Raw genomic sequence first — 25,496 nt, 5'->3', positions numbered from 1 at the left:
TGCACGGTGTGCGGCAGCCTTAAGAGGTTGCCACAGTAGCTGTTTGGACCTGGAAAAGTATGCTGCAAACTCTTCATGTGTAGTGGTGCCTTAAGATACGAGTTGGACGTATTCTGTGTTAGTCAAAACACATGTATCTCCAATCATCGTTCCCGACTGAATTAAAAAGGAATGCCATTAATCCATTCCAGCCTCCCAAAAAACCCAACAAAAATGGTCGTAATGTCTTTTTAATAGGAAAAATAGCGCTCAATAATGTTATACAAAAAGTATTCTGTGATGTGGATGGCATTTTGAGCTTTTGTTGCAACACTGATAATCAGGAGGAACGAACACACACACGGGCACGCCTTTTTGTGTGATCTGTGGGTGGCCAGTGTTTGTCATTCCTGCTTAACGATGTCAGCCGTTTGGTTTATTGACCGTCTGTTACACACACATACATAGTAGTGCTCTTATGCAGTGCAGAGTGCAGCGACTCACCACAGGGATTATATAATGGGACGTGCTGGGGGATGGTGGTGGCAGTTAAGCGAGGATAAACCTTTTAAAAAAGACAAAGAAATATAGTGTGGCACTGTGATTTCAGCTTCAGTATAATTAGTATTACAGAACCCCCTCCTACCCACTTACTGGCGCACTAACACAGCACTGCTAGGTGCTTTTTGGAAATTAGTGACTTCAATACATGGTCATGTTTGGTTCTTTACAGTAAATACTGGATTCAGTTAATTTACCATCACTTGCAATTTCAATGAAAATGTAATTCAGGGTATTGAGTACCTTTAACCATCCAAACACTTTGCAATTCATGATAGTGTACTCAAATGCTCATGGTAATTAGCAAATGTATTAATTTACTCTTATACCCTTTCAGTACATATTTCAGGATAAAACTATTTGTTACTTAAGTTTGCCTTGAATTAATTTTCACGAGCACATCACAGTAACTTCTCTGCCACTGGCTGTGGAATGCACTGCCATGAATACAATTTTTAATTAAACAGTCTCAAGGGAACAGAAGTGAGCTGAACATCCTTCTTTTTCAGTCATTGGGCTCTCACATGTGCACGTCTGTCAAGGCTTCTTGAATGTTGCAGCCAGAATTCAAACACTGCAGCATTAGCATTGCCCTTATACCAACACTACTGTACATTCCTTTATATATTGTTGCACGCTGGTTGTACACAGTAGGAAGTTGAGGGGTCTTCCTCAAGATGCCGAGTTCAAATGCACGAGACTTTCTCTGCCCACTTGAAAATGCATTTGAAGGCTGTAAAATACATGCCAAAGCTAGTAGGTATTGGAATATGGAGAAATATACAGTATGAATTTCAGTCAATCACATGGCACATATAGACAAACAAGCAGTCACACTCACATTCCCACCTATTGACAATTTAGAGTCTTCAGTGAACCTGACATGCATATGTTTTTGGAATTTGGGAGGAAGCCAGACTACCTGACTCACCCCAGACCCATGGATCTGGTTCATCATTGCCCCTACTTTTCCTGATATCAGTGGACTATGACAGCAAAATGTGAAAATATGTGTTAATCTGCACCTTTATACAGATAAGCACCAACATTATTACTTAATTGGTACATCCTTGGCCCATGTGCCACCTTGTGAAAATGGGTTAGTTTGTCATTTTTGCGTAATCCTGGTAACCAACCAAACCAACTAACCCACCAACCAACCAAACAACCAACCCACCCACCCAACCGGACCAATCAGCCAGCCAACCAACCAACCCACCGACCAACCAACCCACCCACCAGCCCAGCAACCAATCGATAATGAAATAAATTATTGCACGGTCAATGCTTGGCCGCAGTGCTTGAATGTACCAAAATGTTTGTTTTTAGTCACCTAAAATGCATCTTGCTTGAGGGTAACTCATGCTAAAAATATGTATTTTGCTACTCTCAAAAGTACCCTACTTCGACTGAGCTTGACCCTGTTTTTTTTTTTTTTTTAAATAGAAGCATGCCTGAGTGAGAGTTGAGCGCTGCGTAATAACAGCAGTGAAGAGGCCGCCGGAGTAGATTGAGAGAGAATTAATAAGCATAGACAGACAGGAATTGAGTTAAAGAGAGAGGTGGCGGTAACGATGGCAAGGTGAAAGAGAGGCTGATGAAAGATGGTGAGAGAGACCGTACAAAGCGAGACGTCACATGCCTTTTATGTTGACGCGACTAGGGGAGAGCTTTAATAGCTTTGAGTTGTCAGGTGTGATGTGCGCGGTGTGTGTTACCATACGTGAAAGAGATTCCGAGATGGTTTGCATGGGTTTGTGTGTGTGTGTGTGTGTGTTTGTGTTTGTGTGAGAGAGAGAGAGAGAGCACCGGTAAGTACGCAACAACGCTCGACAAGGATAAGAGGGAACACATTCAAAGCTAGAGAAAGAAATGGAAGATTGACTGAGAGGACAAAAAATGCCGGGACTAAAAGACCAAGAGCTGTATATGGAAAAGGAGAGCGATTATATAAAAAAGAAATGAAAGGATAGTTGGCAAGAGGGACAACGCAGGGCAATGGAGATGGGAAAAAGAAGAGCAGCACAAATCTCAACTAGCTCATGTTTAGACCGGATTTAGTTGTGTTTGACAGCCACTTTCGCCCATTATCTTCTACAATTGCAACCATATAGGACAAATAAATGTTGGACAAAGTGTAACTACGAATGGGTTCTAGCTCCCCTCATGCTTAACTGGCACACGGGAAAGTAAAATATAATAAGTCTACACACCCCTGTTTCAAATGCCAGGTTTTTGTGATATAACAAAATGAGACCTTGGGAAATTATTTTCAAACATTCTTCACTATTGTGACCTAGGACCTGCACAACTCAAATGGAAAAAATAATGAGCAGGCGAACTAAAAGTAAACAACTGAAATAATGTGGTTGCACAAGTTTACACACCCTCTTATAACTGGGATGTGGCTGTGTTCAGAATTAACCAATCCCAGTTAAACTCCTGTTAGATGGCAGTCAGCGGACATCTGCCACCATTTAAAGTGCCTCTGATTACTCTCATGTAAAGTTTAGATGTTCTAGTAGGCTTTTGTTGACATTTTGTATGCTTCCTACCAGAAGGCTAAAGGTTTTTTTGCTAACACTCACTGCTATTTTGAATTGTGCATAATCATCATCTCTATATTAGTGTTTAAAAAATACTTAACTCTGTTCAAAATTTCATATGTAGCTCGTGATAAAAGCAAAGAGTAATGGCAAGTCTATCTGCCACAGATGTACTGTAGATAGACAAAAGTTGGTGTTGATGCGGTCAATGAATGAGGCCATGGAAATGACCCTAAAATGGCCACTTAAAACCAAAATGGCCTTTTGAGCGTGCGTTCGTGACACTTCTTTGTCGACATGATCTGACATGCCTCACCAAATTCATGTTACTAAGCGAAACTGGCTTCAGTGTCACTGGCAAGACTGAATTTTTCAGGTACAACTGTATTATGTATTATACTACTTTTCACATTTTCAGCTTGACACTTTCCAGCTGATCATTTATTATTTCTCGAGGGTTATGCAAATGAAACGGACTGAAAACCTTTTACTGCTTGACGAGAATGAAGGGCTATAGATTGGCGTGAAGAGAAAAGACCTGACTTGAGTAGCAGGATGGGAATAAAGAGGAGAGGGTGGCTGCGGCGAGGAGGAACTGGAGAGAGTCATGTGTCGCGCTCATCAGTCAGACATTGTTCATCCAGCAGCGGAGGGAGGCTTGACTTTGTCACGGTGAACGATCCATGCTGGCTGCGTGCCGTCATCTCTCTATCGGCCCCATCACGGCACATTATGTTCACATCCACACAGGCGAGGGAAGCATACATTTAGTGAGCGAGAACATGCACGAGAGATGGGGGCGGTAGGTATTTAGTCAAACACACACAAACCCCATTATCTTTACTGGTATTGACACGTGTACAGTCCGCAGGAGCACTGTAGACCCATTTTCTGTTGCAATCACCGTGCAACACTGTAATGATCGTTAGCAGGCGCTTCCAGACTCATGAAAATTTTGTCGATAATCATATGAAAAGGTTGAACTGCAAATGGCAGTGGCAATATTTTCTATATTACTGTAGTAAAAACTGGGAAACACCAGTAGTCTTATTTATATACTGTATATAGTGTAGTATACTATAGTATATAGTGTATATAGTGAACGCTGATTCGCGAGTAAGTGACCAATTGAATTCAATCAATACAATTTGACTATCACTATTGTTGCTGTCATATTGTGTTGCGTTTTTTTTTTGTTTGCACGTTATTTTTAAATTTCACATAATAAAAACACCATTCAAGCCACACGTTTTTCCTCCTGTTTTTGATGGGTCAGATGCAGAGATTATTTTTCATGTACAATTTTATTTGGAACGTGTTCCTACGACTATTGCTTTTCATACAAAATGCCGTTAGAGTCAAATGACATCAATCTTATTTTTTAATCATTATTTTTACATTATATTTGTAAAAGGTCTGACGGAGGCAAATTCCGTGTGTTTTTGGACATACTTGGCAAATAAAGATGATTCTGATTCTGACGAAGCTGTGTCGTTTGTGTTTGTCTCCACAGTACTATGAAATGTCCTACGGACTCAACATTGAGATGCACAAACAGGTAAGAGAGACTACAGAGTTTATTTATTTATTTATTTTTTAAAACAATGTTGGGTTGCTGCAGGAACATTGGTATGTGTGTGCATCTGTGTCTATGGATTTACAGTGTCGGCGGGAGGAGGTAATTGTTTTTATTTTACACAAACAACAAATGCCACTTTGTCGTTTTGCGTGGGTGGGTGTTTATTTTAGATATTTTTTTCCCTCCATTTTAATTCCCCTCAATGACTGGTACGCCTCCATGTTTAAACGAGGTCTGCAAATTAGCACTTTTTTCTTTTTCTTTTTTTTTTTTTTTTACCAAATACAGTCACATATAATTAGTTAGTTTTAACATAAATTAACAAGAAGTCACCTTAAAAAACATGAATACAATTTAGTAACTGTAGTGATTACTGCAGTGGGTTCAATAGTCAGAGAATCGCAACAGCGTAATGTTCAATAATGTTCCAGTATGCTCGACTTCGGCATAACAGCTCATTGTTTGTAACATTCTGATGCAGTCAAAGGAGAGCTCCCACACTCAGCTATCACCTCGTAATCACCCATGTCATTTGTCAGTTAAGGCAATTATAGCGCAGCGACATCTAAACAGTGGCTTTCCATCTGAATATGTATAATGTTCGCTTGAATGCAACAGTTTGTGCATCACTATCAGAACTTTCAAGGCAGCTTTTTTGTTCACTATCTCGCACGTACTTAGTGAATAAAGTACATGAACTGAAAATGTCTTCAGATATTGTGATGTAAGATTGAGCCCATGTGGCCCACACCAAGTGGTCAGAATTAGTGACATCTTCAATTTGTTCGGAGAGGCCCTAAAAAAGCAGCAGATACCCACATAAATGGTTAATTTTTGTCTCTTAAACAAGCAATTTGAGATCTGGTAGGACACCCTATTTAGTTCCACTATGTAAGCAGCTTGTAACAGTGGAAAAAAATGCCTTGATGCCCACCTTTTTGCAGATATGCACAACAATTGATGTATGTTTTGGGAATGTAGGCTCCCTGTCCAATCCCGCATCCGATATGAAATACTGATAGGCACCTTCAGTATCCTGAGTTAGGAAGCATAGTTCGTGAACCCAAGCAATATTTCTCTGAACAATGCGTTTGTAAAAAAAAAAAAAAAAGAAATTGTCAGTGAACTCGGATTCCACTAAGAGGTTCCACCTTTTTTGTTCAATTGTTTTCCCTTCACTGGAGCTGTGGAAAGCCTTAAGCGCACTCTTAACTCAAGTCATTGCTCGCAAGTCAAGGCAAAAAAAAAAAAAAATCATATGAGCGAAGGCTCGCATCTCGAAAAAGTCGTAAGCACGGGCACTTGTCTGTTGACCTACCGCTGTATTTCAAAAACTCGGTTTTCAGTTACACCTGAAACGCATTTGGTGTGTGTGCATTGACAAAAGGTTTTAAAAATAAAAAACAATAAAAAATCCCATTACTTATTTCTGTTTGACTCTCACGTTTGAAGCTCTTCATGTTGCGCTGTATTCCCACAAAAACCAAGTTCCGCTCGAGTCTGCAGCCAAAGACATGGGCCGTGTTTGAAAACAGTAAGGCAATTAATTACTTTTTATGATAGATTCGTTGCACTATAGTAAAGCAAGACACATGCACAATTACAGTGACAGATGGATGGGTCGCATCGATTCCAAAAGCCGACGCCAGACACGAGGGAATGAGACTCTCAAATGGTGAGAAGGGAGCAGAAAAGCAACAAGGTCATAATTTTGGATTGTAATAGCACATTTTAAGAAAACCAGACACTTGTAGGTTTGAAACAGTCACATACTATGTTGAGTTCCTCTTGTTGCCAAGTAGAGTAAGTTAGGACAATTTTCTTCTGTGTTAGTGAATTGAAAATAAACCTCAGAAAACCACTGCAGCTGAAAGAAAACAGTATGTGTGGTCACTTTTTAGAAGAAAATTACTCCCAACAAAATAAATCACTGGGAAAGAGGGACTATCCACTCCCACAAGCTTACTGTCACATGCACACCAACCTTGATTTGGAATACAGTTTGAAAAGATCGGAAACTGCAGGCAACACTGTATGAGCAAAAATACAGATGCCTCTTAATTAATTCATTAAGGTTTGGTTAGTACATTAGGACCACACTGAAAAGAGAAAAACAATAAACTGTAAAGACTAAAGTTGGAATATGATGATTAAAATTTTTTTCTAGAGAAACATTTGGATTTTTACAAGAATAAAGCCAGCATGAACCTAAATACTACAGTCTGAGACAAGCAGCAGTTTATGATTCTTGAACTTATTCTTGAAAAAATATGATTTAACTCACTTCCGGATTTTAATCTTGTAAGATTGACTTTTTTTTCTTAAACCATTACAATTTTATTCAAGTAAAATCACGTCTTTATCCTTGCAAAATGATTCCTGTTTCTTGTAAAAAGAAAATCCAAACTTCATTCTTATAAGATTACGATTGATTTTTTTTTAAAAACAATTCTTGAAAAATATGATTTGATTCTTGTAAGGTTATACGTTTTCGTGAAAAAAAAATTTTTAGTCTTGTGAAAATTACAACTTTATTCTCAAGAGATTATGACTTCCTTGACAATGTATCTCTTTATTGTGGGGGGTATTAGGACTTTGTCTTGTAACATTACAACTTTATTCTTGTTGCGTCATGGCCCTTCATAGATTACAACTTTTTTTTTTTCTCAAATTTGTATCCTTCATTTTACATCCATTCACAGGCCGCACTCAGTTTGCAACAGAGTTCCTTTCCTACAGAGGGGACGTAACCTGAATTTGTTGGAACGCGCCGTAGTCTCAGTAACCTACGCTAACGCACTAGCAAAGTCATAATCACAATATGATGGAAAAACACCTCTCGTCAATACGTGTAACACAAATGTAAAACAGTAAGTGCGGCGGTAACTGAGCATGCCGACGTATTTTTACGCCGCTGCGCAGTGCGCAGTTAATACCCTGGCAACGATGCATGTCTGTGCCGTTCTAAACTGAGATCCCGCTGTATTTTGTTCCATGTTCACTTCCTGGAAGTCTAAGATGGAAAAAAAAAAAGCACATTTTGAAGCGACAGCGTGCATCCGGAAAAAGAAAGAGGATACTGAAGAAATGTGTAAGGGATAGCGATACATTGACGGGATGAAAGGGAAGTGCGTAAACAGGAAGGATGGAGATTAAGAGGCGATTGATAAAGACCTCTGAGAAGAGATCAAATGAGATGAAGCTAGAAAAGAAAGCAGTGGAGGGCGGAGAAACGGGGATGGGGGACAGAAAGAAAGACATCAAGAAGCTGCACTGAGAAATAATGAATCATGAATAGATTTCACAGTATCTGCTCTTATTTCCTCTCCTCCTCCTCCCTTTCTCCCGCTTCCTCTTAACATCCTGTTATCGCTCTCTCTCGCCCTCGTGCACTCATCATCATCATCATCAGCAGCAGCATCAGCGGCGTGGCCATTGCATGTTCCAGCATTAATTGTGCTGTAACATCCCCCATCGCTCTCCCTCAGTGCTCTCGCTTCTTCATCTTCTCTTCTCTTTTCTTTCGCAGTTGATTTTTAACTACGAGAAGGCACCAGATACATAAAATGCTGCATTTTCTTTCCTCACATATACTGTATTACTGTATACAAATGATACTATAGATTCCTTCTACTCTGGTGCTGCTTTTCCATGCAGTGATGTGACTCTTTGGGAAAGTTATTGCTTTTTCCCCTGCCTTCTATGCGATCTGATTTTTCCAAATTCAAACATTATAGTATACTATGGCTCAGAGAGTTCTTAGAATGTCCAGGCTGTGCGTGTTGTTACGCCCTGAGGAGCGTGGTGAATGCATTCATGCCACAAATGAGGTAGAAGGCTTTGCCGGACTTGTGTCCAGTCCGGAGTGTTCGTAGCCTACCGCAGTGCAGACTGGAAAAAGAAAGAATAAGTGTTAAGAGAGGGAACTAGATACATTATTTCCTTCCTGTCATCAGAAGCAGACTTCAAAGGGGCCCGGGCCGTGCCGAGCAACAACCACACAGACGAGGATGGAACTCAGTAGGATGTAGACCTCCACTGAGGCAGAACAATCCTAAACATGCCAGATTTCTAAATAATAATAATAATAAAAAAAGAGCTGACAGGTGATGCTGTTCCCCCTCAGTCCTACAGGTGGCACTGATGAATTCTGCAGTGTGGGTGCTTTTCTCCATCACCGATGGATCGAGTTGGCTCATTGGCCCCATCGCAAGCACTCTATCAAGGAAAAAGGAACAAAAATTCTCAATATTCACCTTTACAGCTACAATTTACATGTGAAACTATGTGAAAAAAATTGGCTCTTTGGAGTTTTGAGAAGAACCGTTCAAATTCAGCTTGATGCCTTAGTGTAAGAAATGTCTGTCTATTTATTTATTTGTAACGGTAAGCGCAGGTTTTTTTTTCTTGAAAATGACCCGATCCTGACTTTAGTCTATTGCGTAGCTTTATAAAAATATCCAACAGATGTTAAAGCTGTGACTTGTTGTAGTCAACTGGAATTGTTGTTATCAGTGTGTGCACGTATTACATTTATTGTATTATTATTGTTATTATGACAGTACAATACAATCCCAGCCAATACAAATCACTTATGACCAACTTTGTTACTCATTGAACTCAATTCCACCGTGGCATATGAATAGTAGACACTATTCATTCATTATGACATTGACAAATGAATCTGATGTAATGTCGATAATTCCTGCATAACAAATGAAATGAAGATCAACTGCCTCTCCTTGGGGTTTTCAAAGACATTGTTAACATTTCTCTTTCATTTTATATAATTTGGTTGTATTTTATCCTCAAAAGCCATTCCTTTTTTAAATTTTTTTTTTGATTTGAATGGACGAGACAGAAATGTTCTCCGTCTGCCCTTGTAAAACCTCCGCAAAAGCCCTCAGGACAATTTAACAGGTGGGAACGTGGTTCACATTACTATTAGGTTGTGTCACTTTTGCTCTCTGTCTGGAAAAATAACTTCTTACCTGCTCGCTAATTTTAACCCATTAATGACCTCACCTCAAGATAACAAATTTGCTGTTGGTTTTCATACAGTGACGAACAATATGTAAGATGGCCATAATAATCCAGTAAATACAGTACTGATAATCAGCCTGATTTTGAGCTCAATTTGAAAGTCAGCAATGACCTGATTATTCTTAGCAATTGTCCTGTTGTGTGAGGTTTGTTCAGAGTGGTCGGTCAGGGCCGACAATCCTAGTCAAGTATATAAAACGAGGCTTCGGAATTGTGACAATTCAAGGCCGTTCTCTCTGGTCTCAACCGCTGCGGCGTGTCTGCTGAATGAGCTGAAACCCCGCCCATCTCAACTGTCAACTGTCAATCAAATACCACCACTACGACCTGGAAAAATGGATGCAAATTCATCTAGTATCTTTCTCATGTATACACATAACGACATGTGGTCATCTACAAAATTAGCAACTGTGGTCTAACCCGCCTCTGGTGCACAGTTGCACGGTGCAGGATTTACGTCATTTGCGAAAATAGGGCCCTAAAGCTCCGACATTCAGTGCTAAATAGTTCTCAGTCTTTTGACATTTTCGGCAATCATCTTCAAACATGCTACAATGCATTTAGAAATCTCGGAATTCTCTTTACAAGGTCTAATATTTATGATCGCAAATCAATCTGAGTGTCGACACCAGTAAACAACAACGTCATTTAAAACGGAACAATAGCACAATAGTTTTTAAATCAGAATCAGACTCATCTTTATTTGCCAAGTATGTCCAAAACACACAAGGAATTTGTCTCCGGTAGTTGGAGCCGCTCTAGTACAACAGACAGTCAATTTACAGAACACTTTGAGGACATAAAGACATTGACAAAAAACAATTGTGCAAAAAGATGCAGAGTCCTCTAGCACTTAGAGCAGTTCGAATGACTAATATTGCAGTAGTCCGGTGCAATGACCATTGTGCAAAGGGCACTGAGACTTCAAGGAGTGTATGCGGTTTAAAGTGACGAGTAGTGGACGTCATTGGGTTTTGCAAGAGCTCATAATGTTGTGAGTGGTCCATGTGTAGACACCACACACAGAGTACATAGAGTACCAGTCCAAAGAACCGGATGTTGTGGGAAGTTGTGCTGGACAGCCGGGATGCTCGGCAGCCAGGCGCTTTCCTCTATGGACTCCCAAGGACACGCAAAGCAGCTGGCTGTCCATCCTTCCTGGTCTCCGCTTTCATTTCACCACCAGACACCACCATCACTGTGTGTCTTTGTGTCTCCACAGTCACTCAGCCGTGGCGGCTTTTTGTACACTTTTTTTTTTTTTTTTTTTCACCATAAAGTAAACGCTGCGTAGCTGTGTGTGTGTTGTACAGAATTTGGCTGGAGCTGTGACCTGAATCCTCATCTCATTCGGAAGGGAGGAGAGGTAGAGAGAGTGAGGAGGAGGAAGGATAAGGAGGAGGGAGCGAGAGATGCCGTCAATTTCATCACAAGACGTCTCTTCATAATAGGATTGGACTTCTCTCTCTCTCCACATTTTTTCCTCCTCGGTCTCACTCCCTCTCACTCCCTGTGTCACTCCCACCACCCAGCCACTTGATAATCCCTCATTTATTGTATTTTTTATTTTCCCGCTTGTGTTTAAAGGGCAAGATTAGCACGAGCTTGCGTATGTGGGTCATCTCAGCTCTAGAGCGGTCAGATGACTGCGTGTATTTATGTCGTTTATTTGCACTCTCTCTGATCACTGGTGTGTGATGACTGTCTTTGGACATGTTGCGGCGTCTGTGTGCTTTAGTTGTGTGCAGCTTTGAAAGCTCGCTCTCTGTCTGTATCGTGTGTGTGCGTGTTACTGCTCACACACACACATGCGTGTAAAAGAGCTCATTTGTGAATTATGATGCCTAGAGAGACGGAGTGGGATGGAACCCTTTAGAGGTGAGACAAATTAAAGTGGTGGGAAAAAGCAATGCGAGAAAGAAAAAGGGAAAGCGAAAAATGTGATGGGAGAGAAATTAAGTGAAGAGACAGCGGAATTCCTGTCGAGCTAACCTTTTAACGTAATGGCTTTGTCACGCTGTGAGAGGAGATTTTTTTGTGTGCGCATCTGTGTGTGTGTTAGAGAGTGCACAAATATGTCTGTATTATACTTTTGATTTCTGGAACTGAATATGTAACTATGAATCAGTAATTATTCTATAAACCCAATTAGCTCATTGTCAGAGATTAAACTACTATAATTAAGGAACATTTAACTTAAACACTATCTGGTCAACCTGTGATTTTTTTTTTTTTTCCATGTTCCCCCAAAATTTAGGAAATAGAAAGAAAACATATATTAAAATTGCAAGCAATGTTGAGTCTGCTCCTTTTGGAATAAGTGTCACAAATATGGCACAAAACATAATATAGGCTACTAGAATGAAACAAGTAATTATTCATCCCGCAATGCGGAAATTCCAAATTTACACAGCAAAATGGATAGTTTGAAAAAAAAATACACTGTACATATTTCTAACATCAGGCAATGAGAGCAGTGTGTGGTAAATGGACACTAATAAATACTATATATCCAGATTTGAATGCACATGAATAAAGAGGTACTGTATAGTGGTTGAACAGACTAGTCAACTTCACCACTCCACAAAGACGCTTAGATCTTGAAGTGGACTCCGCGCCAATCACGTGTTTTGGCATTAACAACACTGATGCCTCCCAGAAAGCAACAGGTGACGAGGGTAGTGAGTACGTGCGGCAAGCTAGCGGCAGTGCTTCAAGTGTGGAGAAACATTTTATTCAAAATGAGAAGGGTAGCACAGTCACTTGCATAATATGCAAGTCGATCCTTAAGTATAACAAAAGCACAAGTGCCGTGTACACTCATCCGAAAAGGCAGCAGCTAACGCAAGCTGATGAACAGCCTGAATCCTCACGTTCGCCGTCAATCATCAAACACCCGTGAAAAGACACGAGGATGAGCGGGGCTCGATCAACAACCTCTTTATTGTGAATAATTAACGCTTAATGTCAGCCGTAACCAAGACAAAAACTCCACTCGTCCCCACACGCCGACACACTCATCCAATCACAAATTACACTCAGGCACCTGCACAGCTTCACAGACAGTCGGAACTTCTAGTACTCTGGTCAACAATCCATGCAACACAATACATTATTGCAAAGCATTTCCTCCTCCTGTGATTTATTTTACAGTACTGTAGTGAGTAGCGACCCTTCAGTTGTATTATGTGAAATGTTGTTCGAGTTCTATAAGTTCTAAATGTCTGCGAGGTTGTGATTGGATGAGCGAGTCAGAGGGTGGGGAGAGTGTGCTTGCATTTGGAAGCAAAGGCAAACATTTGTGCGGAGAGCTCGTCGACAACTGAAAAAGTATCAATAAAGTCATCGGTTAGTCGATGTCGACGCCGCGTTGTCTTTGATTGCGTTGCAGGGGGGACGTATGCAGTCTGTCTGTGTAATCTGGTGAGCTGGCACCGTTCGGCTATGACTAATAGCTGGAGTTATAATACAGCCAGAAAGAGAGCGAGCAAGAGAGAGGAAGAAGGAGGTTTGTTAGACTGCAACCGCCACTGGAGCGCCGCAGAATTTGGGTCTCGCACTCACATGCCCTAGAAACATTCCCTGTGTGTACAACATGTGTGTATTTTTAGAGGCGTCGTCAGCTGTGGCCGTTATGTGTGCGCTCTATGTGGGATTGTCATCGTTTTTATTGGGACAACTGATAACACCACCATGATCTAATTAATGTACTGCATTCCGCCTCGTGCATTCTGGATGAAATCTTGGGCTAATGTAACATCCAATAAAGTGTTTTTTTTTTTTTTTTTTTTTTTTTTTTAATAAAGAGTCAGTATTTAGCATGCGGCCCTCTTAGAATTGCTTCCTTCTTATTATTTTTATTAGGTCATTTTGAGGGTCCTTCTCATACTCAAAAACTAATCACATTTTGCAGGTGAGTTCATCCTGGTGAAAATGTTCATAATTTCTTTACAAATGAGCTTGTACCACCCCCGGAATACATTTTTAAAATTCAGTCCCCGAAGGCAGTTTCACTCAGCAAAAATGAAATTTGTTCAGCATGTCTGTCATGAGCTGACCTACAAAAAGACTCAAAACCCCTCAAACTCCCCTACCTGAGAAGACACAGGACGTCTGATATTTTGGTTCATACTATAGCACGTCAGCTCGTGGACTTGACTCGAACAAGGATTCACATTCACAGCTATGGACAATTTAAAATCTTGACCCTAACATGTTTTTGAAAGGTGGAAGGATGTCGCCAGAGAAAACCCACGGAAGCAGGGAGGCCGGAAGTGAGATCCGAACCCAGAATAGCAAGAAATGGTAACCACTAGGTCACTGTGCTGTCCGCCATTTTAGTCATGTTGGCCATTTGGAGTTATCCTTCAAAAGTGAACTACCTCCTGTAATAGAGATGTTGTCCACTTGCTACCAAATTTAAACCACGTAAAGTCGACAGATGGGTGACAATAAATTGCAAAGAATTTTAACGGGGATGTCCTGATCACATTTTTTTTGTAACTCAGTCCGAATCACCTCATTTTAAGTCCCCATCCAATATCTCGGCAATGCATTAAGAAAAAAAGAGCGTCACCGCCATACCTCCTCTTTTCATTTTTCAATCAACTCACCCCGTAATGGAAAGGAACGTGTGCTGTCCGTTTTTGTTGTTGTTAATATATGAAGAAATTGATGCTATGCAACCAGGCTTAAAACAATTGCTGCTTGAATAAACAAGCACTTTGGTAGAATGCTAGCAATCGTGTGTACATTTTGCAGTACAAAAACTAAGCTATCGCTGTTCCATTTGGCAATATTTTGTAGCTCAGGATTATTCTGTCGCTTTGTGACATTTAAAAAAATTCAACTGAAAATTCTGTGATCGGACCAGATTTCTTCAAGATTGCGACAGTTCTAAATTTGAGTTTTTGTTTATTTGGGCGGATCATGGCAGCTAAGTCTGAAGAGGCGCCAAATGACACGAAACTCTAATAAATCACCTCCACAAGCTCTGAACTTGGACAAACGTCTTGTGTGTGATGAAATGTCCCACCCTGAAGAAATACATACAGAAATGTAGAAATGTATACATGCAGTAACTTCTCATCACAATCTTCACTTTCCTCAAACTCTGTATACTTGCACCGTGTGCGGCGTTTTTCTTTTGTAAATGTTTCTTTTTCCTGCATGGTCGGCTGCCTGTCTTCTCGGGGTTCTACCATGAATCTTGTCTTTATGTGTGTGTGTGCGTGCGTGTGCATTCGTTGCTTTCATGCTGGGAGGCTTTGCTTGCTCTGCACACAGCTCTTTGTACTGTATGTGTGCACTTCTCTGCTCTGTTTGGATTGCTTTTCTGTGTGAGCGTGCGTTTCATTTTGTGTGTTTAGCTGTATTTATATGTGCTCTGTGTGTGTGTGTGTGTGTATGTGATAGTGCTTTGGTGTGTGTGTTTTGGCGCTTGCGTTTTTTTTCGTCTTCCTCCCTATTTCCCTTCTTCTCCCTCCATAACAGCAGTGCCATCAATCAGAGGCAGGGGTGGGTGGTGAGGGGGGGTTGGAGGAGAGGAGGATGAGAAGCTGGCGTCATGCCAGGGAAGACGAGCTGGCACGCAGCCCAGAGGAGAATGAGGGGAAAAGCGAGGCAGGGGAGGTGGAAAAAAAGATGAGACGACGAGAAAGAGGGCAGGGAGGGAGAGTAAGGAGCAAGGCCAAGTGTACTGAGGGAAAACAGAGAGCAAGAAAAAGAGAGCGAATAGAAGGATGAGAGGGAGAGAAAGGAAAGGAGCAGGAGAGGAAGAAGGAGCGGATGTCACTGAACTGCTGTGAGCCTTAAACACCAATCACTGTCTGATTAGAGTGTCACTGGCTACAAATATTGACCTTTAACTAGTCACACAGGCCGAATGTGGTCCAGTTTGCAAGCAGGAGGATTAGATAAGAATCAGTGTGTGTTTGCATAAAGACTAAAGACACAACAGTTTTGAGGATATTTACACCCCAACTTCATATGAAGGGGAATGTTTTTTTCATGTTTTTGTTGTTGTTTTTTTTAGTACTGAGGACAACATCAAACAATACACTAATGTCCACCAAATGCAACAACAGCACTGTCGTCCGCCATTGTTGTGATGCTGTGATGTACATTGAACGCTTGCTTGTTTGCAGGAGATAGGAAGTTAGAACCAAGAATTGCCACAAACATTTGCAAATACTAAATACACCCCCTAAAAATGTGCAGAATTGCTTTGATATAATAGTTTAAAACAGGGGTGTCAGACACATTTTATGTCGCGGGCTATATGGTTGCCCTCCGAGGGCTGTTAGGTTTGTGAAACCATATAAATGTTTCATCAGCTTATACGTACATAACAAATTAATGGATAACCAGTTTTGCAATTAGAAGTCAAGGATAGTTATTTATTCAGCTATTGTTCAAGTTACTGTAAAAAGGGTTTGAGTAACAAAATAAATGCTTTCAATATCTCAATATTTAATATTTTGTAGCACTGTGGACGACTGGTTAGCACATCTGCCTCACAGTTCTGAGGACCAGGGGTTCAAATCCCGGCCCCGCCTGTGTGGAGTTTGCATCCCTGTTCCTGCGTGGGTTTTCTCCGGGTACTCCGGTTTCCTCCCACACCCCAAAAACATGCAGGGTAGGTTAATTGAAGACACTAAATTGCCCGTAGGTGTGAGTGTGAATGGTTGTTTGTTTATATGTGCCCTGTGAATGGCTGGCGACCAGTTCAGGGAAGTATCCCGCCTCTCGCCTGAAGATAGCTGGGATAGGCTCCAGCACACCCTCGACCCTAGTGAGGATAAGCGGAATGGAAGATGAATGAATGAATGAATCTCAATATTTATTACATACGCCAATTCTAATTTTTGTTACAGATTTTAGCATGAATTGTGGAAGTTCACACACACGAGTTGCTTCTGCGGGCCACATAAATTGATGTGGCGGGCCGGAACTGGCCCCTGGGCCTTGAGTTTGACATATGTGGTTTAAACCTCTAATTTAGTGAGCCTTGGGCAAGGGAGCGATATGCTTACAAAAACTGCAAAGTCTAGGCAGTCAAATCCTGTCTGAATGATACCTGAAACGGAAATAAAAAAAAAAAGGGAGTGGATAATAACTTTTTGGACTCCTTCTATAGTCCAACAATACTCACACTAAGACGAAAGCTGTACTGTATGTGAACATACTGTAAAGGGGTAATCTTATTAATGAGGAGAAATTTAAATTATACACTACTCACCAACAACAAATGTTTGAAGATTATGATGATGAATTAGTTGTACACAGTCATAGCAGTCTTAGTCAGTCTTTATTGTCTTCCTTATTGCCACTTCCTTCTTTACTGTGAGCTATTCTTGTTTGACGCAATAATGGCGGGATACTGTGGCCTAACCTTTTTCTTCTTTGAGCATATCCAAGAGGCTTACCTTTTGGACCTTCTTCAGGCGCTTAGGCAGTTTGCCAGAATCCTTAGAAGGAGAAGAGCTTTTGGACATTACAGAAAGAGCTTTAAAATACACTAGGCACCAACAATGACGTTTTTCAGCAAATTGTTTTAGTTATGTTCTACAGAAAAAAAATCCCAAACCGACGAGGGTTGACTACTTATGCAAGTCAGTACAGGGGTTCTCAGTTAACGGACATAACCCAAATTTGTTCCTAAGTCGGAAAGTGCCACAGTCTAACACTAACCGAGGCAAAAGCAGTCGTCACAATCACATCATGTAAGTCATATTCACAGGATTGTTTTGCCTGAAAAACACTTCTCGGCCATACAGCAGTAACTGAGCGTGTCTTTTTGTGTCGCGTAGCATGACGACGAATTCATTTGCCACTGTGCAATCAGGTTAATTTGCGCGCCGTTTGCAACCGTGAAACGTTTTATGTCAGGAACCTTAAACTTTGAATGCTCCTGTACTGAACATACTCGCAGCTCTGCAATAGCAATTTTTTTTCTTTTTCGGAAATGAACAAGTGCAACAATAACAGTTTGAACAGTCAGAATTATTATCCTATAAAAAAAGAAATGTCATTTGTTATTGCTTTGGCTCCATCGTAAGATCCTGGGAGAGGCTATTCTTTGGTGCTGGAAGTTGCCTTTGCCCCACGCTAGTTTATTTGGGGGGAGCGGGTGGGGTGGGGTGGGGTGGGGGTTGTAGAGGCGCCGGGGGCTGCACTGATATTCTTGTTTGCCTGATGCCGTTTCAATCTGTTAACACGTGTGACGTACTGCCAAATGCATCTTGCTAGCCATCACCTTCACTAGCCAGAGGCGGAGCCTCGCCATATTTGTTTGCTGAGATGTGTATACGTGTATTTAGACTCCCTTTCCCTCATCTAACATGTTCAGTGTAGAACTCGGGACCTTTTTACTGTACCCAATTAATCAGAATACATGCAGGTCCTCTGTTTTCAAGAACAACCAATTTTAATCTTTACACAGAATTCATCCATCCATCAATTTTCTTAGTGCTTTTGCTCATTAGGGTCTCTGGCTACAACCTGCACTGGTCGTCAGACGATTCACAGGGCACGTGTAGACAAACAAGGATTCGTTCTCACATTCATATGGAAAAATTTCGCTTAACATGCGGAGGCCATGCCACCTCCACACAAGGAAGGTCAGAGCCGAGAGTCGAACCCCGAACCCCAGAACTGTATGGCAGAGGTGCTCAACCACTAGGCTAAAGTGCTGCCCTGTTAAAAACAAAAGTGCAATGTAAATTGGCTCTTCTTTTTATTTTGGAATAATAATAATTACATATAATATAATACTAATAATTACATATAATTATAATAATACTAATTATTATAATTAATTATATTAACTATAATTAATTATATGTATTATTATAATAGCAAACAGACCGATTTGGAGGATTGCTTGAAAAACATTATGTAGCAGCATTTAAATGTATTGAAGAGATCATGTTGGTGTGTAATGGGTGGCCATCTACCACACATTTGCAGGCACTGCTATTTTAATGGCAATCATAGGTAAACAGGAACTCAACGTGAAATGCAATGCTGGACAAACACCTAAGCAAAGATCTCTTGCTAAGATCTCTTTTTATTGCAGTCTATTCACATACTTTTGTGAATTCAATTCCTCAGATTGATTTGACATTTTCTGGCATTTATTTGATAGCTTTTTCCCCCCTTCCAGGGCAAGTAAAAGGTGGCCGTCTAGAACAAGCCTCAACTACTGCAGGGTCAACAGTGTTAGCAGAAGCAGTCGATCACAAGGAAGGGAGCAGCCTGTGGCAGAAATAGAAAAGATGTTAGTGATTTTTCAGCCAGTGAGTGGGACGAAACCCTCACCTTTCCTTCCCGTACACGTCGAGTGTGTCGACGGGCTGTCCTTGATGGCAGGGCATCAAGTTGCTGGCACAGGACGCTAATCACGCTCAAACTCTGCAAGTTTTATTGGCAAGATGAATGCAAGCGATTTTAGTCGCTGTCCAACTGGAAGGCCCAAACACAAAGCTGAGTTTTCACAGGAAGTCCCTGCAGTGACACATTTCAACAGGTCTTCTTTTTATCTAATTTGTTCTGCATTTCTTCTTCTGGCAATATGTGACCGGTTTGAGTTCATTTAAGCGGGACACACACATACGGATGCGGCACGCTGGACGACTGGTTAGAGCGTCTGCCTCACAGTTCTGAGGACCGGGGTTCAAGCCCCGGCCCCGCCTCTGTGGAGTTTGCATGTTTTCCCCGTGCCTGCGTGGGTTTTCTCCGGGCACTCCGGTTTCCTCCCACATCCCAAAAACATGCATGATAGGTTAATTGACGACTCTAAATTGCCCGTAGGTGTGAATGTGAGTGCGACTGCTTGTTTGTTTGTATTTGCCCTGCGATTGGCTGGCAACCAGTTCAGGGTGTACCCCGCCTCCTGCCCGATGATAGCTGGGATAGACTCCAGCACGCCCGAGACCCTAGTGAGGAGAAGCGGCTCAGAAAATGGATGGATGGATGGATGGACACACATACGGATGTTTAACTTTTTTAAACTTCTCTTATTGTCATATCACAGCGTGTGTCTTCTTAGTGCTTTAAATGTGTACTCACTTCATTGGTTTATAGATTGGTAATTTCCTTACAATTACATGAACGTAATGGTAATTTTCCCTTATCTATTATTCCTAAAATACATTTTATCTAGAAAAAAACACGACATATAACATGAATACCATTCAAAAATATCTGGTCGTACAACCATTTTTCTTCGAAATGTACACTGCTGTGTACGTTGTAATTTAGTGTACCGTACAATGTTGTTTACGTGCCTGGTCCCCTAGCAGTGCCATAAACAAGTATTTGAGGGTGATGTAAAAATGCTACGGCAAAGTAGCAGTGTTTTCTGCATTTACATTAACCGTCATTCATTGTTCATACAATGTGAGTGTAGCCTCCGAGGTGTAGCGCGTCCAAATTCGTTCTTGACACACAAAAACTCACCTACTCATACTCTCTCGGAGCGCATGCCAACCGCACAGATTCTGTTTATCGAACTCGGCTCGAAAGTGGGCAGCATAACATAACAGTCACCTCTTAATTAAGCACGTCAACCCTGCGGCCCACTCCAGGCACAGCCATGTAATAGTTGGATTGAGTGTAAATTGATTAGTCATGCCTGGAGAATAGGACGAGGGGATGATGTACAGCACTAATGTCAAACTCATGGCTCGGGGCCAGATCCGGCCCGCCACATCATTTTATTTGGCCCGCGAAAGCCAATGAAGTGTGTCAACTTCATGTTTCTTGCTAAAATACCAAAACAGCAGATTTTCTTCACTTTTGTTAATGGTGATATATCGAAAGCATTTTTTTGTTACCAGTCCCCCTTTTAAAATAATTTGAATAATTGAACAAACTATTTTTACAGGGTTCTGATTTCAAAACTAGTTATCCATCAATTTGTTGTGTATATGTAATGATAGTAGGTGATCATACATTTATATGGGTTCACAGTATATGTTCAATAGCGCCTTTTTTACAGACTGAGGCAAGTATCCGCTCTTGAGTACTCACGGATACTGATACCACTAGTACTTCTGGTACATTAGATTTCAATTAAGACAATGACAGCTAATTGTGAATAGAATAGTGAGGGAACACTGCTTCGGCAAACGTCCACCACTCCAAGAAACGGCACAACCTGCTTGTCAAACACAAACACAAACACAACACACAAACGACAAAAATACTGTTTAGAGTTCATTACTTTTAGATAAAATGTTTCAGTACGTTACGATGTCTCATTTTTTTGTATTAAACAAACCCTTAAAAAAACCCTCATTTTTTGTATTAAACATCAAATGCAATGCTCTATTTTTTTTTTCCTTGCCACCAGCTCATTTCCCCACATGACCATAAACTATACAGACATCATTATCTGCAGCCATTGTTTACTTTTTAAAAATATGCCCAAATGTATATCCTTCCTTCCCACCTGTCTTACTTTTCTTTCCACCTGTCCAAGATTTCCTACGATGCATTTTGACAGCCATCATAAAGCTGACAGCCATGTGTAAATTTTGCACTGTGGTTTTACTAGGTGGGTAGAGAGGAAGCAGGGAAAACACTGGAGATAGCAAAGTAAGCTCTGGGGAGTGTTTTCACTCTGGGTGTTATTCTGGTCCATCGGGTCAGGTGCTGGTGTGAAAACAGACTTCCTCATGTAAGACCGCTCTCTTTTTTTGATGTCATGGCAATCCGCCGCTATGCATTACCTTTCAAACACAGCATAATAGCACAATGACCAGTCTGGAAAAGTTGAGTATGCTTAAGGAAATTGACAAACCGACCCCAAAAGTGGTGCACATTTAGAACCGAACTAAAAGACCACCATGTGCCAGTGGCATGCAAATGGGGCGGCGGAGGGCACGGTGACCCTGGGTGTCCACCTTTCGGAGCCTCCAAACGGGTTTGACTGGGCATACAGTAGCTACGTTCTCTTTATACTTGACAGTTAAAAATAAAATTATATTTAAATTAACTAACTACACTAACTTTCGTAAATTTTATGTCATATTGTAGTAGTATTGCCTCCCGTAGCTGTCACTTTTGTAAGCATGTTTTGCATATCCTTCCTCTACCAAGCCGCAGTACCAGAAACATTTTTGTTGTACCTTGAAACTGGTAACCAGCCCATGTCTAGTCCAGGGTGATGTTCGCCTTTTCGCCTGAAGTCAGATGGAATAAGTTCCAACTCCCCGTCAACCTGAAGCAGTATAGAAAATGGCTGGGTGGATGGAGATATTCATTCACTTTCCATTTTTAGGAAAGGAAAAACAATATTTTGTAATTAAAGCAACTTGGAAGCCAGCCAGCGTCTTGGAACAGATGTGTCCAACTTCGCAGGTTCCACTATATTTTACGATTACAATTAAGGTTCTTCATTAAATTGCATTAGCTTTGTCAACACTTTGACACGCACTTACTTCGTAACTTTCGTGGAGAAAAAAAGCAAGGTGGTTGTCTACTTTTTCCGGCCCAAGGTTGACAGCAAAAGGCAACAGTCAATCAAACTGTGTTGTGAAGGTTGTGTTTTTATGTATTTCAAATAATCCTGCAGACAATGGCACTGAACGACCTCCTGATGTTGTGATTCAAACACTAACTTGTTGAATATTATTTTGTATATAAGAATGACTTGGCACAAAGCACTTAAAAGCTCTTTGTTTTTTTTAAAACTTGCATTGCCGCTGGCGTGAATACTTTACATTCTTAATGTTGACAAGTCGTTTCACATCCTCGTCGTCCTTTTTCACAACCACGCTTGTGCTTAAAACCGCCCCTTAAACCATTGGATGTACCTTTTGAAAATCAACTGAGACATTTCATTTTTGAACATGTGTGTGTTCATGTGTGCGTGTTTCCCTTGCACACATTCCAGGTTGTATTATTATGCATTAATGAGACACTGGTTGTATAAACATATTCTGGGTGTGATGATCATTAAATCAGTGTGTGAGCGTGCTATCAGTGTGTGTGTGTGTGTTTGTCTGTCTGTCCGTCTGTATACAGCATGTGTGTGTGTGTGTGTGTGTGTGTGTGTGTGTGTTTTTCAGGCTATGCCCTTAAGATAATTCTTGCTTTCTCCTTGCCTCGTTAATTTTCTTACAAGCTTATTTTTTTCATTTTATTTTTCAAGAGAAGAATAACACAAAGGGAATTGTTTCTGTTAAATGAAAATCTGTTGATTTTTGTTTTCTCACTTACACTTTTTTAAAAAATCTCAACTACACTTCAAGCCCCTCACTCTCTCTCTCTCTCTCTCTCTCTCTATCTATCTCTCTCTCTGCAGTTGGCAGCTTATCTGCCCTCAGGTGTTTATCGACCCATCCCCCCTTTCTTTGTATCTATTCCTGCCTCCATCCGCTCATCCCTCCATCCATCCAGCCTGTGCCAGCACTCCCTGGTGGCTGTGCTTTGGCAGGCCTGTGGACAGGCATCTCTGTGCGTGTTTGTGACACCTGGCTTGGTGCGCACTCGGTTTCAGCCGAGCTCACTTTTATTGTAGCGCAAAGCCCCGCTGGCTTATTGGCTGCTTTCACTCCACCACACTGCTCCTCCAATATTCACCCCCCACCCTGAAAAGAACAAAAAACTGTTTTTATCTGTTGCTGCATCCCAATTATAGTGTTTGATAACCTGTTTTATATGATGCCATCCATCCATTGTCTTCCGCTTATCCGAGGTCTGGTTGCGGGGGCAGCAGCCTCAGCAAGGAAGCCCAGACTTCTTTCTCCCCAGCCACTTCCTCTCGCTCTTCCGAGGGGATCTCAAGGCGTTCCCAGGCCAACTGAAGGACGTAGTCTCTCCAGCGTCTCCTGGGTTGTCCCCGGGGTCTCCTCCCGAAGAAGGGAGGAGACCAGGGAAGCGTCCGGGAGGCATCCGAATCAGATGCCCTAGCCACCTCATCTGGCTCCTCTCGATGTGGAGGAGCGGCTCTACTCTGAGATCCTCCCGGATGACCGAGCTTCTCACCCTATCTCTAAGGGAGAGGCCGGACACCCTGCGGAGGAAACTCATTTCGGCCACTTGTATCCGGGATCTTGTTCTTTCGGTCCACAGGTCGTGACCATAAGTGAGGGTAGGAACGTAGATCGACCAGTAAATTGAGAGCTTCGCTTTTCGGCTTAGCTCCTTCTTTACCACAACGGACGCTGAACCGATCCGACTGTCGATCTCCCGTTCCATTCTTCCCTCACTCGTGAACAAGACCCCAAGATACTTGAACTCCTCCCCTTGGGGCAGGATCTCATCCCCGACCCGGAGAGGGCACTCCACCCTTTTCCAACTGAGGACCATGGTCTCAGATTCGGAGGTGCTGATTTTCAACACAGCCGCTTCACACTCGGCTGCGAACCGCTCCATTGAGAGTTGGAGATCACAGCTTGATGAACCTAACAGAACCACATAATCTTCAAAAAGCAGAGATGCAATTCTGAGGCCACCAAACCGGACACCCTCTTCGCCTTGGCTGCGCCTAGAAGTTCTGTCCATAAAAGTTATGAACAGTATCGGTGACAAAGGGCAGCCTTGGCGTGTGTGACAACAACGACAATGAACCGACAAGAACTGAAAGAAACCAGGGAACTAAATACAAACAGATTGACGAGACAACGAGGAACACCTGGACAAGACACGAGTGGCTGGAGAGAGCTGATTGGTCGACACAAAGTAGACGAGAACAGGTGGACACAACAACCTAATGAGCACACGACAAACATGGAACACAGGAAAACATGGAACAAAACTAAACACAACCCAAACCAAAACACAGACCATGACACTCGGGTTCTGATCGTGGGGGCCCTTCCTCCCAATCATGCCCTTCCAGGTCTCACTGTCATTGCCCACATGAGCATTGAAGTCACCCAACAGAACGATGACGTTTGGTGCATAGGCACAAACAACAGTCGGGACCCGTCCCCCCACCCGAAGGCGGAGGGAGGCTACCCTCTCGTCCACCGGGGCGAACCCCAACGTACAGGCGCCGAGCCGGGGGGCAATAAGTATACCCACACCTGCTCTGCGCCTCTCACCGTGGGCAACTCCAGAGTGGAAAAGAGTCCAACCCTCTCAAGAGGACTGGTACCAGAGCCCAAGCCATGTGTGGAGGCGAGCCCGACTATATCTAGTCAAAACTTCTCAACCTCACACACAAGCTCGGGCTCCTTCCCTCCCAGAGAGGTGACATTCCACGTCCCAAGAGCCAGCTTCTGTAGCCGGGGATCGGATTGCCAAGGTCCCCGCCTTCAGCCACCGCCCAGCTCATACTGCACCCGACCCCTATGGCCCCTCCCACAGGTGGTGAGCCCATGGGAAGGGGGACCCACGTTACCCTTTCGGGCTGTGCCCGGCCGGGCCCCATAGGTGCAGGCCAGGCGCTCCCCTTCGCGCCCCACCTCCAGGCCTGGCTCCAGAGGGGTACCCCGGTGACCCGTGTCCGAGCAAGGGAAACCTAGATCCATATATTTTGTTCTTCATAGGGGTTTTTGGAGCCATGCTTTGTCTGGTCCCTCACCTTGGACCTGTTTGCCATGGGTGACCCTACCAGGGGCGTGAAACCCCAGACAACTTAGCTCCTAGGATCATTGGGACACACAAACCCCTCAACCACCATAAGGTGACGGGTCAAGGATGGTACCGTTGCACAAAATATGAAGAAAGTTTAGTGCTGTGTGCACACAAAAAAAATAAAGAAATTGTCCCCACAGAGAAAACCACAAACAGACACACTTGACAGAGCAAAATCCCTTTTTTTCCCTGTCATT

General features: G+C 42.2%; 1 protein-coding gene across 1 annotated transcript in view; it reads left to right on the top strand.

Moving 5' to 3' along the window:
- Positions 1-25,496, top strand: part of tle2b (TLE family member 2, transcriptional corepressor b) — an 85,063-nt gene that overhangs the window by 25,222 nt on the left and 34,345 nt on the right. Inside the window, 1 exon segment of the mRNA XM_061683094.1 lies at positions 4,600-4,644. Coding sequence (XP_061539078.1) covers positions 4,600-4,644 — 45 coding nt within the window.

The sequence above is a fragment of the Phycodurus eques genome, chromosome 8, assembly GCF_024500275.1.
Source record: "Phycodurus eques isolate BA_2022a chromosome 8, UOR_Pequ_1.1, whole genome shotgun sequence".
Lineage (NCBI taxonomy): Eukaryota > Metazoa > Chordata > Actinopteri > Syngnathiformes > Syngnathidae > Phycodurus > Phycodurus eques.
This window is presented reverse-complemented; position numbering and strand designations above follow the sequence as displayed.